This window comes from Myxine glutinosa, chromosome 5 (assembly GCF_964187855.1).
Source record: "Myxine glutinosa chromosome 5, kmMyxGlut1.1, whole genome shotgun sequence".
In the NCBI taxonomy this organism is placed as follows: Eukaryota; Metazoa; Chordata; class Myxini; order Myxiniformes; family Myxinidae; genus Myxine; species Myxine glutinosa.
The window spans coordinates 60,630,049-60,648,471 of NC_136265.1; the positions used below are offsets into that span (position 1 = coordinate 60,630,049).

The following is an 18,423-nucleotide window of genomic DNA, read 5'->3' on the forward strand; positions in this document are numbered from 1 at the left end:
GCCCGGGAAAGGCAAGTCTGGACATGCCTGGGAAAGGCGAGACAGGGCGTCTCCGGGCGGTCTGGGCGAGCCCGGGAAAGGCGAGTCTGGACATGCCCGGGAAAGGCGAGACTGAGCGTCTCCGGGCGGTCTGGGCGAGCCCGGCACAGCGATCGCTCCCTGGTTGCATCCTCGGCAGGTGTAAGGCGATTGTGTATGTTCGGCGGCACCCGCTACAAGGCCGTTCAGGAAGAAGAAGAAGCCTCATCACCAACTTCATACACTTCCGGAATTGTTTGATTTATTTTTGCTCAAATGTTCTTCGAATTGTTTTGTATTTATTTATGTGAATGTGTACTTGAATATAATTATAACTGTCATTAATCAGGCTTAGGCACAACAGAGCGAGTTTTTTTTTTAATCTCCACCCCCAAAAAATTCTAAATTGTTTTTGTTTTTTCGCCTAAACCACTCCCAGGCACTCACTGATGAACTTCTGAAAGTTTGACGAAGATCCATTCAGCCATCTCTGAGAGAAATGGCGACACACAGACCAAAGGCTCTGATATAGTGGAAGATTTTCCCACATCAAGTACCAAATGTGGAGGTCACGTGATTCAACGTGCCGAATCTTCGGTCTTGAAATCGTGAATAACGTCCGTACGTTTGACGGTACGTGGCACGTGGTTCGCGTTTGCCGGAATAACTGACGTGCTGTACTCGTGCTGTACCATAGTCCATAGTGTAACATTCTACTCCACGCTACCTTACAGGACCATACTTTACGACACTCCACCTTACAGACCCTTCTGGTGCGCCATGAACCGAGATGTCTCAGGTGAAGATCACAGATCGAACCCCCCGGGATCCACGAGCGGTTCCGATGGAGGAAACTCGGTCGTTTCGGGAGATTCTCCCTCAGATCGCGGGTCCAGGGTCGGTCCACCCGATGATATGCAGTCTTTACCCGGTACGTGACGTTCTCTCTGCACGTTGATGTTACCTTTTCCCGTCACCGTGATGTGTCCGTTTTGGTTCCTGCTGTGTACTATTTCAGGAATTCATTTAAATGGGGAAATCTCATGATGGTTTGATTTGAGGAAACTGAGGTAGAAGGGGAAAAGATTGCCGTGTAATACTGAGGTAAAACGGCACAGAGATCACCGTGTAATTCTGAGGTTAAAGGGTACAGAGATCACCATGTAATACTGAGGTAAAACGGCACTGAGATTACCGTGTAATTCTGAGGTTAAAGGGTACAGAGATTGCCGTGTAATATTGAGGATAAAGGGTGCCGAGATTGCTGTGTTATACTGAGGTTAAAGGGTACAGAGATTGCCGTGTAATACTGAGGTTAAAGGGTACCGAGATTGCCGTGTAATACTGAGGTTAAAGGGTACTAGATTGCCGTGTAATACTGAGGTTAAAGGGTACAGAGATCACCATGTAATACTGAGGTAAAACGGCACTGAGATTACCGTGTAATTCTGAGGTTAAAGGGTACAGAGATTGCCGTGTAATATTGAGGATAAAGGGTGCCGAGATTGCTGTGTAATACTGAGGTGAAATAGCAGAGAGACTACCGTGTAATACTGAGGTAAAAGGGTCCAGAGATAACCGTGTAATGCGGAGGTAAAAGTGTCCAGAGATAATCGTGTGATACGGAGACAAAAGGGAACGATATAACCGTGTAATACTGAGGTAAAAGTGTCCAGAGAGAACCGTGTAATACTGAGGTAAAGGGGTACGAGATAACCGTGTAATACTGAGGTAAAAAGGTACGAGATAACTCTGTCTGTAGTACTGCAGAAAAAATCCTGCGACTCGGAGAAAACATTGAAAGATACGTTTTAGAGTCGAGGAATTAACTTCAAATTCAAAACAACATTTATTTCCTTGAACAAAAGCACCATGGTACACAAAAGTTTTTTAATAGCTCGAGGATGCCGAATCCACCCGGTGTGTACCCCGGTTTAGGATAGGTACACTGTATCCCTCCGTGTCGTAAGAAGCGACTAAAAAGGGTTGGCGTCAGGAGGGGAATCCGGCCATAAAACATTGCCTCAAAAAGGGAACCATGACAATTACAACTACATATGGGCAGGGTACAGCCCGAAGTATCCCGTGGAGGACCTCACTCCCTCTCGTCAAAATTCAATGTGGGGAACCCGATCGAAGCAAGTGTGGAAATCATTCCATTTATGACGACGAAACGTCTGATGCCCCGCGTGGAGAACGGTTTCTGAGGTTTGGGACATGGAATGTAGGAACAATGACAGGGAGATCAGGAGAAGTGGTGGAAGTATTGGTCAGAAGAAGAGTGGACATATGTTGTGTGCAGAAGACGAGATGGAAGGGAAGTGGTGTGAGAATGGTGAAGGGTTGGCAGGCGCAGAAAGACAAGTTTGTGTGGCAAGGGTGCCCGGAAGGCGTGCATGGTGTTGGTGTCCTGTTTTCTGAGGAGTTTGTAGACAGTGTGGGGAGTGTGACGAGAGTGAGTGAAAGGATGATGATGGTGAAAATGATGATTGGAAAGCTCTTGGTGAACGTCATCTCGGGATATGCACCGCAAGTTGGTCGGAGCCATGAAGAGAAGGTCAAGTTCTGGTGTGCGATGGAGAAGCTGATGGAAAACGTGAAAGATGAGGATGTTGTTGTGGTAGGAGGAGACCTAAATGGTCATGTGGGAAGGAGTATAGACGGTTTTGAGGGAGTTCATGGGGGTTACGGATATGGTGTGAGGAATGGAGAAGGTGAAAGGATTTTGGAGTTTGCTGATGGAGCTGGTTTGTTGATTTGTTATACTCAGTTCCAGAAAGCGGATAATAAGCTTGTTACATACACATCAGGTGGGTTGACGACAACCGTTGACGACCTGATGGTGTGTAGGCGTGATAGGGGGCACCCCCGGGACACAAAGGTGATCCCCGGGGGAGGAGGCTGTTTCACATCACCACTTGGTTGTCTGCGACATAAGGGTGAAAGGTGCGAGGAGAGCCCGGCGGGTGAAGTACCAACCGAGAATGAAGGTTGTTTTTTTTGACTAGGAGGGAGGCATTAAAAGAGAGGATGAGTATGGTGGAGGATGATGTGGTTGAGCTTGAATGTGGTTGGATGTCAAGTATGTGGTTGAAGTATGTGGTTGGATGTCAATGAAAGATCGTCTGTTGGGAGCCGTTGGTGAAGTATGTGGATGGACAACAGGACCACCGAGGCACTCGGAAACATGGTGGTGGGATGATGAAGTTGGAAAGAGGATTGACGAGAAGAGGAAGAAGTTCAAGGAGTGGCAGAAGGTGAATGGTACGGGAGCAGAAGAGGCAGAGCATGAAAGTTATAGGACAGCCAAGAAGGCTGCAAAGAAAGAGGTAGCAAAGGCACAGGAGGCATGTAGGCAAATGTTCAAAGAACGTTTGGATTCGGAAAATTGTCCGAGGGCGGTATTCAGGATTGCAAAGCAGATAGCGAAAGAGGTGCGATGTGATGGGGGTGAGTTGCTTGAAGGATGAAGTGGGACAAATCGTTGTGGACACAGATGGAATTAAAGGAAGATGGAAGAGATATATGGAAATGCTGTTGAATGCAGAGAATGAATGGGATGGCAACATGGAGAGTAACCCAGTTTTAGGACCGGCAGAGAAGATAACTGAGAAGGAAATTGAGGAAGCGATAAAAGCAATTAAGCGTAGAAAAGCGGGAGGGCCGACGGGAGTTGTGGGAGATATGTTGAAGGCAGCAGGAAGTTGGGGTGTGAAGAGAATGACAGAGATTTGTAATCTGGTGGTGAAAGTAGGCCGCATTCCAGTGGATTGGGAACTGAGTACCCTCGTCCCTCTATACAAGGGGAAAGGTGACCCTCTGGACTGTGGCTCGTATCGAGCGATAGTTATTGGAGCATGGAATGAAGGTATTGGAAAGGGTGTTGGAGAGGAGGATAAGGAAGAAAGTGAAGATCGACGAAATGCAGTTTGGATTTATGCCAGGAAGAGGAACGGCAGACGCGCTTTTTATTGTAAGGCAGTTGCAGGAGAAGTACATGGAGAAGAGGAAGAAGTTGTTTCTTGGGTTTGTTGATCTGGAGAAAGCATTCGATAGGGTTCCATGCGAAGTAGTGACATGGGCATTGAGGAAGTTAGGAGTGGAGGAATGGTTGATCAGAGTAGTGATGGCAATGTACGAGAGAGCGCGCACAGCTGTAAGGACACAGGACGGGAACAGTGGTGAGTTTGAGGTGAAGGTGGGAGTGCATCAGGGGTCAGTACAAAGTCCACTACTATTTGTCGCTGTGATGGAGGTGCTGGCTCGGAATGTAAAGGAGGGTTTACCATGGGAGTTGTTGTATGCAGATGATCTGGTGTTGATTGCGGAAAGTATGGATGGACTGAAGGAGAAGATGAACAAGTGGAATATCGGAAAGATGAAGGTGATGGCAAGTGGTAAAGCATGTGGTGAGGTGGAAAGAACTGGGAAGTGGCCGTGTGCTGTGTGCAGGAAGGGTGTCGGAGTGAACTCCATTCAATGTACAATGTGCGCAGAGTGGGTTCATCAAAAATGTAGTGGTCTGAGAGGGTCTTTAACCAGTGTGGTAGCGACATTCAAGTGTAAGATGTGCACAGAGGGAGCTGCAGATGGAGGAAATGTTGAGTTGGATCTTGGAGACGGCATGAAGCTGGAAGGTGTGAAAACATTTTGCTACCTCGGAGACATGTTGAATGAAGAAGGTGGATCAGACTCGGCAACGGTTGCTCGAGTGAGATGTGCATGGAAGTGGTTTCGGGAGGTGAGTGGCGTGCTGACTAGGAGGGGAGTGTCGTTGAAACTGAAGGGAAAGGTGAATACTGCATGTGTGAGTTGTGTTATGATTTATGGGAACGAGACATGGGTAATGAACGTAGAGCAGCAATGAAGGCTGGAAAGGGTGGAGATGTGAATGGTTCAGTGGATGTGCGGAGTATCGTTGAGGGAGAGGAAGACAAATGATGAATTGCGAAAAATGATGGGAATAGAACCTGTGATTGATGCTGTGAAGAGAAACAGGTTGAGATGGTTTGGTCATGTGTTGAGGAAGGATGAAAGTGACTGGTTGAGAAGAATGATGGAAATGAATGTAGAAGGAAGTAAAGGACGGGGAAGACCGAGAAAGACTTGGCTAAATGTGGTGGAAGAAGAAATGTTAACAAGGAGAGATGCACAAAATAGGGCAAAATGGAGAAGATTGTCATGGGGCCCGCAAGGCTAACCCCCACTCTAGCAGGGAAAATTGCCTTAAAATGCCTGTTGATGTTGTTGTTGAGAATGCCGAATCCCAAAAAGGAAGCTTATCTTGGAGACGGCATGGAATATCGGAAAGATGAAAGAAAGAAATGCCTTTCCATATAGAAAGGAGATATTCAGAACAAACTTCGAAACAACATCGGGTTACATATTAAACATGATCAAACTAAAATACGCAGTTTTTTGTTTGTCTGACGATTTTTTACTGCAATACATTCGCTCGTCACTTATCCAATCTCAACCAAACTTGACAGGGGGACTGAGGGTCACACAATGAAGGTTGTGGTGATTTCATTTGACATCACCTAATCCATATCCAAAGTTGGTCATCACTTCATCCAGAAGGGATGATTTTCCATTGGGAAAAATCTAGGAAGGAAAATTCATGGATTGAGTCTGTCCCATGCATCACCGAAGTCCTAGGCAGAATTGTCATGGTGTACGTGTACTTATCCAATTTTCACTAAATTTCCCTCAAGCGAGTGTTAAACATTGCTTGTGACTATTAGCTATGGGTGTATGCATCAAATAAAGGTCACAATTTGGCTGTGAGGGTGGATGAGGCAATATCACACCTAAAGCCATGCCCGGGAAAATGGCAGATGAGGCCCCAATAATTAAGTTGTAATTAAGTTGTTGTTATTAAGACAGTACACATGCAATCTGATTGTGAAAAAAATCGGACAGGAAATGAGATGCATCATTCATGCGTATAGACTTGTTTAAGCACCTTTATTAGCGAAGATTTATTTGTCTCCCAGCTATCGGCTAGGATGGGGAGAGAGGAGTAGGTGTGATAACCATAGAATGCCTCAAGAACATCGGTTTCCTTCAAATTTCTTTGTCTCGTGTTAAACAACAGTAACGAGTGTTTTAAAAGGTAATCATACAGTCACGTGAAAAAGTAAGTACACCCCATGTAAAGTTTTGAATTTTTCAACATATTTCAACATATAGCTATTTGATCTTCATTTCAACAATATTGATAGATAAAGGTGATATAATATAACAAATATCATGAAACATTTACATTTTGTAGTCCATTGTATAATTTAAATAAACATGATTGCAAATTTCACAAGTGGAAAAAGTAAGTACACCCTTGGCTCTAATAGGTGGTATTGCCCCATCAACCACCCTTGAAGGTGGTATTGGTGGTATAACTGTCTACCAGTCTCTGAGATCGACTGGGAGAAATTTTTGCCCACTCCTCCATGCAGAATTATTTCAGCTGTGCGATGTTCGAGGGGTTTCTTGCATGCACAGCTCGTTTCAAATCCCCCCACAACATCTCGATGGGATTTAGATCCGGGCTTTGACTTGGCCATTCCAGAACCCTCCAATTCTTTCTTTTCAGCCATACCTTGGTGGATTTACTGGCATGTTTAGGGTCATTGTCATGTTGCAAGGTCCACCTTTGGTTGAGCTTCAACTTCCGACAGATGGCCTCACATTATCCTCAAGCACCCTCTGGTACAATGAAGAATTCATAGTGGATTCTATGATGGTGAGCTGCCCAGGCCCTGATGCAGCAAAGCGGCCCCAAACCATAATATTTCCACCACCATGCTTTACGGTTGGTATCAGGTTTTTGTGGTCAAATGCTGTCTTTGGTTTTCGCCAAACATGTCTTCTGGTACTGTGTCCAAATAGCTCTACCTTTGACTTATCTGTCCAGAGCACATTGTCCCAGAAGTGCTGGTCTTTGCCTCGATGTTCATTGGTAAACTTTAGTCTTGCCCTGATGTTCTTTCTGGACAGCAAAGGTTTCCTCCTGGCACACCTCCCATGTAGATCAAATTTGTGCAGCCTCTTTCTAATGGTCGACTCGTGCACTTTGACATCAACAGTGGCAAGGGCTACGTGTCGGTACGGTGATGACATTCTGGGGTTCTTAGAGACTTCTTTCAGCATCTTGCGGTCTGCTCTCGGGCTGAACTTGCTGGGGCGGCCTGGCCAGAACAAGTTGGCAGATGTTTGGAATTTTCTCCACTTGTAGATGATCTTCCGGACAGTCGAATGATTGATTTCAAATTGCTTGGAGATGTTTTTAAATCCCTTCCCAGACTCGTAGGCATCTATAACCTTCTTTCTGAAGGCCTCAAAGAGCTCTTTTGATCTAGGCATGGTGATGCCACTCACTTCAACAACAAAGAGCAAACCAAACTAAATGTCTGAGGTTTAAATAAGACAGGTTCCTCCAAGATCCTCTCTGACGATGTTCTAATCATTTGCACCTGAGCTGGTGCACCTGATTCTAATTTAAGGTATTTGAAGTAGTGATAAATGTAGGGGTGTACTTACTTTTTCCACATGCGAAATTTGCATTCATGTTTATTTAAATTATACAATGGACTACAAAATGTAAATGTTTCATGATATTTGTTATATTATATCACCTTTATCTATCAATATTGTTGAAATGAAGATCAAATAGCTGTATGTTGAAATATGTTGAAAAAGTGAAAACTTTACATGGGGTTTACTTACTTTTTCACGTGACTGTATGTTGGATGGAATTGACTGAATAGTTTGTTGTTGGAATATTTTTTACTTCCGGAAGATGTACCCCACAAAGCGCCACCACATTCTATTGATACACCTTCACACCGGTTGTCCAAAGCGGAAAACCCCTTGGGGCAAATGAAGTCGTTACAACCTCCATAATAGGACCCTTAGTCCCCCTGGCAGGTTTGTTTGAGATCGGATAAGTAAGGACTGAATGCTTTGCGGTCACACAGACAGAAGAAGAAGAAGAAACCGAAAGTCATGATCACGTGATCCTGCTCACTCCTGTGGTTCAAATTCGGGTAATGAGAATTGGCAATTAATGGACAGTTAACCCCTGTGCGTCCGTGTTCCACCAAGACTCCGACATGTGAAAATTAAAATGTACCGTTGAGATTGTAAAGTGAGTATCTTTTGATAATATATTGTGATAAAAGCTTTCGATTAAGTTTTTATTGAAACTTTTATAGTTTGGTTTAAATGGATTGTTCTTGTTTCAGATTTTATTGTGAGAGTGAAGATGAAGTCTAAGTTCATGGATGATTCGTTCCCTCAAGATGAAGGTTTGCACCACAAACACATTGTTGATATTGTAGTTTTATTGTTTCTGATAATCTACCATATAAAACACAATGTCAGTTTGTGTGGTTGTACAGATCTCTGTCCTCCTCCATTACGGTAGGTTTGAAGGCCAATTTTTAAACTCAAATGTGTGTTCACTATGGTCTATTTTTGAGGATAAAACAAAATCGGGAAACATTTAACAAAGACAAGCAATTATGTCTCTTTAATTGGAATTGTAGATGGTGGCTTGCAGACCGAGCCTCAAGGGCGGTGTGCAGAAGCGTTTTTAAAAATAACAAATAATACAAGGCACATGGAGGTGAAATTCACTGCACAATGATGTGCAACGTGCACAGAGTAAAACGAGTGTTCATTTACATCCATAGGATGTCTGAAAAATAAAGAAGAGAAAAGCGCATCTGCCCCTCGGACGACTTTGGCTTCAGACTTTGGCACACTCATGAGGCTGCACCGTCCAATAAACTGTTCCAACCCGTCATATTTGACGGGCTTCTTCGTGGTAATGTTATCACGAAGAGTAAAACTTACCACTGTATATCCGGTACTTGTTATTTCTCACAAGGTATGAATGTCCATCAATTTTTGGAATGAAATCATGAGACATACTGTAGAAAGCTAGAGCAATGCGACTGTGTCACCAATATGCCTCCATGTAATCCCTGTGCATGACAATGGGTATATGCCCTCATTTACTGTCCTAAAAATTAACAAGTTTGATTTAAATCCCTTCAGCTGTTTTCAAGTATCACATTTTTACCAGACACGGCAGGTTTCACATCCATCGGTGAAGCTGTTTCGGAGAAGAGGTTTTTAAAAACAAAAATCGGCTTTCAAGCCAATATGGCTGCCAAACCACGTGACATATGACATTAAAAATGTGCACTCTGCAAATGTATGGGTAGGGGATCACGTTTGTGAAGTTTCGTGTTGATAGGATAAGGTTTGTTTTTCAATCCAAGATTGCTGCCAAACCACGTAACCGAGACGTTATCATTTTCAAACCACATGCAACAATGGTGTTAGAGGACATTTGTAAAATTTTGCAGCTATCGGGTACCCGTAATTCTAAATTAGTTTTTGATAAATTTCCGTAATGTTGTCAATTGTGTTTTTAGGAGATTTCGTCAGGAAAGTGTGTGTGTGTGTGTGTGTGTGTGTGTGTGTGTGTGTGTGTGTGTGTGTGTGTGTGTGTGTGTGTGTGTGTGTGTGTGTGTCTGTGTGTGTGTGTGTGTGTGTGTGTGTGTGTGTGTGTGTGATTCCACATCCCTACCACTAATCACGATAGCAATGACAAAACCGAAGTCCAGTTTGTGTTTTCAATCTCCGGCAGAAAAAAACAAACAAATTGGTTTGAGACGCACAGCAGTACGACGCAGTTCTCGAACAAAACCAAAATGATGCACAACGCATGGCCGCAGATCATGATGCCAATGGACCTGAATTTGACAATCCAACTGCGCAACTCGATATAGGCCCTATGTCAGTAATATGTCAATTCACCGCATCCTCAATTCTGCTGCTTTGGAAAGGTCAACTTCAATTTGCTCAACCCATAACAAATATTTCTCTGCGTTTAATCATAAATGTGCCTGTTTTAAAAGCTCTTCTCTCCAGGATTGAGGAAGAAGATGCGGGAATGAGAGCTTGATGTAGTGGTTCTTACAGTAACATTTTTTTATTCCAAGACAGCAGGAACCTTGAGAAGGACAGTTGAGCACCCAAAATTGTAAATACTAATACTTATTGCAGTAAAAGTCTAAAAATATATGAGGGTAAACAGAAGGAGCGTACAATCAACAACGACGGCCACAACAACCGAACGGAGTCCCTCAAGGCTCACTCCTCTCCCCCACACACTTGAATCTTTTCATGCACAACAATCCACAACCAGCCGAGAACATACAAATAGCTTCATAAAATCACATCAACACAATAGCAACATCAACACAATAACAGCACAACTTAAACCTTTCCTCAGACCTGAGGGAAAGGTTTACAAAAGGATAATTTTACCATACCTCCAAAATTGATCTGTAACAGCTCCATGATGCAATGAATAGCTCTGTGGGTATGCTGTGTGCGTCTTTAGTGTGTGGGCCCATCTGTTTAGTTCTGTTTATCTGTTTTATCAAAATGTCGAAAATGAAACTCTTCATAGTAATATTGAGTACTGCAAGACGTGGGCTTGTGCCAAACTGAACACCTCTCGAGTTTTCTATAATTTGTCATTTTTTTAAAATGTTTTTTCTTCAGATACAAAGAAGTCTTTTGATTTAGTCATGCCATTGTTTAGTTTTATTGAATGTTTTTTTTGTTTCAGGTTTTATTGTTGAGGTGAAGGTGAAATCTGAGTATGTTGAATCATCCTTTCAAGACAAAGGTCTGAACCACACGATTCTGCTTTTCATATTGATGAGAGTACATTGTGCTGGAGCTTGTTCTCTCTCTATCTCTATCTCTCTCTTTTAGTGGGGTGCCCGGGCACTCAGTCATTTAAAATTGATGCAAAAGTTTTGTTTTCAGTACCAATTTGAAGGTAAGGGCCCATAGAACAATTTTGGTTTGAGTGTCAAGCACTCATATAATTATTTTTTTGGGGGGGGGGGGGGGGGGGGGGTTTGGAGGATTTTTTTTTTCGTCACAAGTCTTCTCCATACCCACCTGCGTTGTCATCTGAAGGGTCCCTCAACTCTTGTACCAAGTCAGATTTGTTGGTGTACATCATGGAAGCCAGTACGAGTAGCGCCATTTCTGTCGACGAGGAGCTAGTTGCGTCAGATGTTTACGACTTCATTGTTATTGACGGTGGAGTACTGATATACTCACTTCCTGGTACAACTGTCCAAGGAAACACCTTCGATTCATATTTCGACAAGGTATTCTGCCCAAGAGTTCGCCACGACTTGAAAAGATCGACAAGAGTCGACATTGTCTGGGACCAGTATCGTGCACTGACACTCAAAGGAGGCACAAGGGAAAAACGAGGAACAGGCACCCGACAACGCGTATCTGGTGCTGCCAAAATCCCAAGAAATTGGCAGAAGTTTCTGGTGAACGTTGATAACAAGAAGGAACTGTGGTTTTTCAACACTATCACAAGTGCAAAAAGTGTTTTTTCCACACTAATACAAGTGCAAAAGTGGTTTCCTGCACCAACACAAGTGCGAAAAGTGGTTTTTCAACACTAACACAAGTGCTGAAATTTCCGGGGCCTTCGTTCCGGGGCCTTCCGGGGCCTTCGCTCAAACTTAACTGATCTCTCCATACAGGTTGCTTCTGACAAACCAGACGTGATCTGCTTAACAGAAACCTTCCTCCTTCATGATGTCTCTGATTCCTTGGTATCTCTCCCAGGTTACTCCCTCCTCCGGTATGATAGACCTGAGCCTCGTTCTGGAGGTGGGGTTGCTATCTTTATAAAAAACTCTCTTCCTCACTCGCCCTGCACTGCCCTCTCTCCACCTCACCCCTAGGAATACCTTTGGCTACGGCTTCCCCTTCGCTCCCACCTTTTGTTCATATGCGTGTTGTACCGTCCACCAAACAGTGATGACTCCATCTACATCTCGCTGTCTGATAATATGGACCAACTTCTATCTACCCATCCCAACTCTCTCTTCCTCATATGTGGTGATTTCAACTGTCACCATGCCAGTTGGCTGGGGGTGGGTACCTCTCTCACCAGCCATGGCTCTTCAGCAAAGGACTTCTGTGACTCACTGGGACTGACACAATCTGTCAATTTCCCAACCCGGATCTCAGTCAACGGAGAATCTTCTCTTCTGGACTTGGTTATGACTAACTTCCCTGAAAATGTCTGCTGCTCTTCTTCTGCTCCAATCGGCTCTTCTGATCATGTGCTTGTTAAAGTGGATATCTCTCTGACCATTTTCAGAGAGCCTCCTCAGCGTCGACGAGTCTGGCATTTCACTCAGGCCAACTGGCACGGTCTTCAAGCAGCCATCAATCATCTGGACTGGTCTCCCATCTCTACTGCCTCTGACATCAACTCATCCTGGGAATTCTTCCAAAGTAAATTGCTCTCTCTCATGCACAGTTTTATCCCTTCTCGTCTTCAGTTGTCATACCCTTCCTCCCGTCCATGGTACACGGAATCTTGTGGTGAGGCTATTGCCCAGAAACAACTTGCTTTCGTCTCCTGGAAAGCAAATCCAACGGAAGGAAATCTCATTTCCTTTCACAAAGCCCGAAACAAGTGTGTGTCCACCCTCAGGAGAGCCAGGAAACAATATCTCTCCGTCCTCAGGACCGAACTCTCTTATCTGTCTCCCTCTTCCAAATCCTGGTGGCGTCTGGTAAAATCTGTTTCTGGTGTTTGTTCCCCCTCCATCCCCTCCCTCACCTTAAATGGCCACACGGCTGACTCCGCACGTGAAAAAGCCGAATGCCTCAACTCTGTGTTTGCCTCTAAATCTTGTGTCCCAAACCCATCCCTCTCTGTACCCACCGTACCCAGTCGTACCCAGCTGCTCCTGGACTCTGTGTCCTTTCCTCCTGACAAGGTGGAAAAGTGTCTGTCAACCCTCGACTCTGATTCTGCAACTGGACCTGACGGCATCAGCCCACGGGTCCTAAAATCATGTTCTTCCGCTCTTTCACTCCCTCTCTCTGTTCTCTTCACCCTCTCTTTTGCTCAAGGTCATCTTCCATCTGCTTGGAAATCTGCCGACATCACCGCTTTGCACAAAAAAGGTGCAAAAACAGATCCCAGCAACTATAGACCAATCAGCCTTCTCCCAATTATCAGCAAGGTCATGGAATCCATCATTGCTTCAGATATGAAATCTTTCCTCTTCTCCAATGGCTTGATCTCTGATCATCAATTTGGTTTCAGACCTGGACACTCCACTCTGGACATGCTGCTTCTGCTTTCTCAACAATGGATGGAGGTCCTCAATGCCAAACAGGAAATTAGAGCAGTCTCCCTTGACATATCACGTGCCTTCGATACAGTCTGGCACCCCGCTCTGCTCACCAAACTCTCTTCTTTTGGTATCCATGGAAATCACCACGCATGGCTGGCGGTTTCCTCTCTAGTCGTAGTCAACGTGTGGCCCTGAATGGGTTTCTCTCATCTCCTCTTCCTGTTCAGGCTGGAGTTCCCCAAGGCAGTGTTCTGGGCCCTGTGCTTTTTCTGGTCTTCATCAATGATCTCTCTGACTCTCTTGAAAATCCTCTCTATCTCTTTGCTGACGACTCTACTCTCTGTCGCTCCATTCTTCATCCCTCAGATCGGCAGTCTGCAGCCTCCTCACTCTCTGCAGACCTTGACAAAATCACAGACTGGGCAAACAAGTGGAACATGTCTTTCAATCCTGACAAATCTCACACTCTTACGATGTCTCTCCGAAAAGACCGACTGGACAACCCTCCCATCCACTTTCTGAATAATCCTCTCCAAGAAGTTCTGTCACTCAAGCTTTTGGGTCTCACTATCTGCCATGATCTTTCCTGGAAAAACCACATTTCAAATCTGGCCTCCAAAGCCAGTCGCCGACTGGGCATCCTCCGTCGTGCGAAGTCCTTCCTTGGCACACCTGAGCTCCTCACCACATACAAGGCTTTCATCCGCAGCTCAATGGAATACTGCTCTCCCCTCTGGGCTGGTGCTCCTGCCTCACACCTAGCTCGCCTTCACGCTGTTGAAACCAAAGCATTCAGAATCATTGGAATCTTCCGCGATGAAGCTAACTCCAAGGGCCTCTCACTCACTCACCGCAGGCAGGTTGGTGGTCTTTCCGTCTTCTACCGACTCCTCTCTGGCCTTGCCCCCCCCAGCTCTCTCTGGGCTCTGTCCCGCAAATATTCCTACAGGTCGCACAAGATCTGCCTGCAACCCTCTTTTGGTTAAACTGCCAAAATCAAGACTCTCTGCTCACCTTCACTCCTTCATTCCTCTTTTCTCCCGCCTCTGGAACAAACTCCCTCACTCTCTTCAATCCCACTCCACCCTCCAAGTCTTTAAAACAGCTGTTCACCACCATCTCTTATCTTCCCCCATCCAAAACCTTGATCTTTTCTACCCCCGCTAATTTCACCCCAATTCCCCTTTTTGAAATACCAACTTCTGTCCTGGAAGTCCTTGGTGTCCTTGTGCTTTATACTTCTCCCTCCCACCCCCCCCCCCTTCCCATGCCTCCTCCCCCCGGGCCCTCTCCCTTCCACACATCTCCCTGCTCTCAGATGTTGTGTTTGTGTGCTTCCCCTTTTCTCCCCATCTTGTCTTCCGCTCCCTCTTTTTGTGTATTTTGTTTGTCTGGTCAATTTGTTTGTGAAGTAAATGTTAGCTCTTTCACGAGCCTCGATTCAGTATACAAAAAAAACAAAAAAAAACAACTTCTCATTCCTGTCAAAAAAGATAACAGAAGGACGGTTCCCAGATTATAAAAATGTCTACATCACTGCAGGTGATCAAGTCCACCATGTTGGAAACAGTCCACCAATGGATCAATGCAACCACGAGGAAGCTGACACTCGTGTCCTCGTACATCTCCTCCACGCCCTCCAAACATCGTCACTTGGGATGGTTCATACTGGAGACACAGATGTTGTCGTAATCCTTCTGAGTAATTTCAATCACATCAAGGCTCTGAATCCTGCCGCAGAAATCTGGATCTCCTTCAAAGCAGGAAAGACAACCAGAATAATCTCCCTGAACCCTATCGCCACAAACCTGGGCACGACAACATGCAAAGCCATGGCCCTCTTCCACGCATTCAGTGGATCAGACAGCACGTCTTCCTTCAAGTTTAAGGGTAAGCGATATTGCTGCAAGTTGATGCACATAGTGCCATCCCTCATGGAGGAATTTGCAACGATCGTCGACACCCCATTCCAAACATCGCCAAGGCTGAAAGAAGTGGCAACGAACTGTGTCTGCAGGCTGTACTCCAATGAGTCGCATGAGGACTATGACGTTGACCTTGTCCGAAGGAGGGTCTTCTCACAGAAGACTACGGACATGGAGAGAATTCTCCCAACAAGTGATGCTTTGGATCAACATCTCAAAAGAAGTGTCTTCCAAGTGGCATCTGGACAACAGCCCAAAGGTCCAAGATGCCTGTCAACAACCCCACTAATCATGGGTGGAAGGAAGAGGACGGCAAGCTGAGGACGGCAAGAAGGAAGAGGATCGCCAAGGATGTATTTCACCTGGATGTGAAGTGCACTTGCACATGTACCTGCGCTCTATGCAAGTGCACGAGGGCAAAGTTGAAGTGCACACGTCTGTGCAAGTGCAAATGCAAGAAGTAGCTGGACCAGAACAATTTCCAATACTGATATGTACATATGGTCGATTTGTTATCCACTTTCTTAATAAATCTATTGTTCAAAGAGTTATTCAAGCAATTGTCTAAGCAGTTACTCACCACCATATTGCAGCACAGTTAAAAGATAAATAAAAATGTCACGACCGTATACCATTGGGTCCGAGTATAATTGTCCAGTTTATTTTTTTTTTTAAACATGTTTCAGTTTACCAGGCCTATGACCCTTGGTCTTTTTTTGTGGATATGCGCTGATACCGGCAAAATTATTGCTTCTGTGGGCAATATGCTTGAAATACAAGTTGCTACTTCTGATCCTGAATCCATACATACCTCATGTTCAGATCGGATCATCCAATCAAAAGTGAAAACAGCTTCCATATTTCGCATAGGCCGGTGGGGGGTCGGGAACCCCCCACGTCCCCAGAAGCCCCATTTTCTATCTGGACACTCGAACCAAAATTGTTCTGTGGGCCCTTACCTTCAAATTGTTACTGAAAACTAAACTTTTGCATCAATTTCAAATGAAAAGAAAAAATTACCCACGCAGTGCCCCCCCCCCCCCCCCCACTATTTCAATCTCTCTCCTTCAATCTCACTCTCCTTCAATCTCTATCTCTCTTTCAATCTCTCTCTCTCTCTCTCTTTCTCTCTTTCTCTCTTTCTTTCAATCTCTTTCTCTCTTTCTCTCTTTCTCTCTTTCTCTCTTTCTCTCTTTCTCTCTCTCCTTCAATCTCTTTCTCTCTTTCTCTCTTTCTCTCTCTCCTTCAATCTCTCTCTCTCTTTCCTTCAATCTCTTTCTCTCTTTCTCTCTTTCTCTCTCTCCTTCAATCTCTCTCTCTCTTTCATTCAATCTCTTTCTCTCTTTCTCTCTTTCTCTCTCTCCTTCAATCTCTCTCTCTTTCCTTCAATCTCTTTCTCTCTTTCTCTCTTTCTCTCTCTCCTACAATCTCTCTCTCTCTTTCTTTCAATCTCTCTCTCTCTCTTTCCTTCAATCTCTTTCTCTCTTTCCTTCAATCTCTCTCTCTCTCTTTCCTTCAATCTCTCTCTCTCTTTCCTTCAATCTCTTTCTCTCTTTCCTTCAATCTCTCTCTCTCTCTTTCCTTCAATCTCTCTCTCTCTTTCCTTCAATCTCTCTCTCTCTTTCCTTCAATCTCTTTCTCTCTTTCCTTCAATCTCTCTCTCTCTCTTTCCTTCAATCTCTCTCTCTCTCTTTCCTTCAATCTCTTTCTCTCTTTCCTTCAATCTCTCTCTCTCTTTCCTTCAATCTCTCTCTCTCCCTAGTAGTTGTTGGACTTTCCTTCAGGCCATGTAACAACTTAAATTCCAGCTCGTTAACAAGGCAAATTTGATCAACACATTGAAACGTCACGATATATGTCGAGATATATGTGGGTATGATGGTTATGATATAATCAGTCGGTAACCAACTTGCTATCTCAGTGATAGAGATAACATCAAGATACAATGGAATCGCTTTCATGTTCCAGATGCTGATGGGAAGCTGATGGTTGATCCTGAACTCGTGCAACGTCCCTTGAGAGGTAACTAAGTCTTCCTACTTTCACTCTCCATGTAATTAGGTGTGCCAATATCCTTGAGGTGAGATGTGCTCCTTTTTTTTCTTCTTTTTTCCCTCATGGGAAACAACTGGACTTGCTCTTTGGTAGCAGACAGAAACTTGATCATGACATGAGTTCCAGTGGCAGCGTTAGTCATTTGTGGGCCCCATGCAAAATGCAAGAAGAAGAAAAAGACATAAAATGACATAGTCCCCGTCATGGTTTTTGTGATTTTGCTGTACAGAGTTAAAAGCTGTCAGTCGCCATCTTAGGTTGGATGACAAAATAAAATCTTCTCCATATGTACACTCTCATATATTTTATTTGTGCCAGGTTTGAAGAGAATCGATCCATGCATGTCCGTGAAATGGATAGGGACACATTTACATAACAAAATGACCACCAGACGGCCGGCCATCTTGGATCTGATCTCGAAAGAAATGACGTGCATATGTAACTTTTCATTCATTCATTATCTGTGTGCCAAATGTGATTATCTGTGATTGCATTATCTGTGTGCCAAAGTTGAAGACAATCGGTAAATGTATGTCCGAGAAAAAGTTGAGGATGTGTTCAATATCAGGTTGTTTTTTACAACGAAAATGGCTGCTTGTCTACTAGTCGGCCCTCTTTGATCAGATCGCAAAATAAAGTGAGGTGCACGTGTGTGCCATCATGTACTCTTTGCTTGTGCCAAGTTTGAACAAAATCGGACCATGCATGTTCAAGAAATGGTTGACACCTTTAAGTAACAAAATGGCTGCGAGTCAGCCATATTGGATCTGATCTCGAAAGAAAATGATGTGCATATGTAAGCAATAATTTATTATCTGTCTGCGAAGTTTGAAGAAGATCGGTAAATGCATGTCCGAGAAATGGTTGAGGACGCGTTATACTTGCGGACGGACGAACGAGACCAAATCCATGAACTCCAGTTTCGGACTAAGTCCAATGGGGACTAATAATAGCCCAGTGGGGCCTCTGTGAGCCCTGTTAATCTGTCATTACACTAAAATACGCAATGTTGTGTCTGTCGACAGTCTGTCTGATGTCATGTAAAAACTTGATGTGATGGCAGATCTGGCGATGACGTCACGGCTGACATTTTTGCAGAGCTCCGGCACCTCAAAGTGCTCAAAATTTGGCACTACACCACTGGTCATAAGGCAGAGGTCATAAGGCATAAGGTTGTAAAGACTTCATTCCCCACCCCGCCTCCCATCTCC

General features: G+C 44.5%; 1 protein-coding gene across 1 annotated transcript; it reads left to right on the top strand.

The window, feature by feature from the left end:
* Positions 1 to 661: 661 nt before the first annotated feature.
* LOC137428587 (uncharacterized) lies at positions 662 to 17,876 on the top strand. Its single transcript, XM_078778107.1, has 4 exons — positions 662 to 949; positions 8,262 to 8,324; positions 10,667 to 10,726; positions 17,126 to 17,876. Exons 1-4 carry the CDS (start codon positions 799 to 801, stop codon positions 17,185 to 17,187), a joined length of 336 nt encoding a protein of 111 aa, XP_078634233.1. The 5' UTR covers positions 662 to 798; the 3' UTR covers positions 17,188 to 17,876.
* The last annotated feature ends 547 nt before the right edge of the window (positions 17,877 to 18,423 follow it).

Bases quoted from the DNA above. Each gene is read 5' to 3' on its own strand.
- LOC137428587 (XM_078778107.1), top strand. From the start codon at position 799: ATGAACCGAGATGTCTCAGGTGAAGATCACAGATCGAACCCCCCGGGA. The intron at 8,325-10,666 runs GTTTGCACCACA...TTTTTGTTTCAG, and splicing joins TTCGTTCCCTCAAGATGAAG to GTTTTATTGTTGAGGTGAAG. The intron at 10,727-17,125 runs GTCTGAACCACA...TTCATGTTCCAG, and splicing joins ATCATCCTTTCAAGACAAAG to ATGCTGATGGGAAGCTGATG.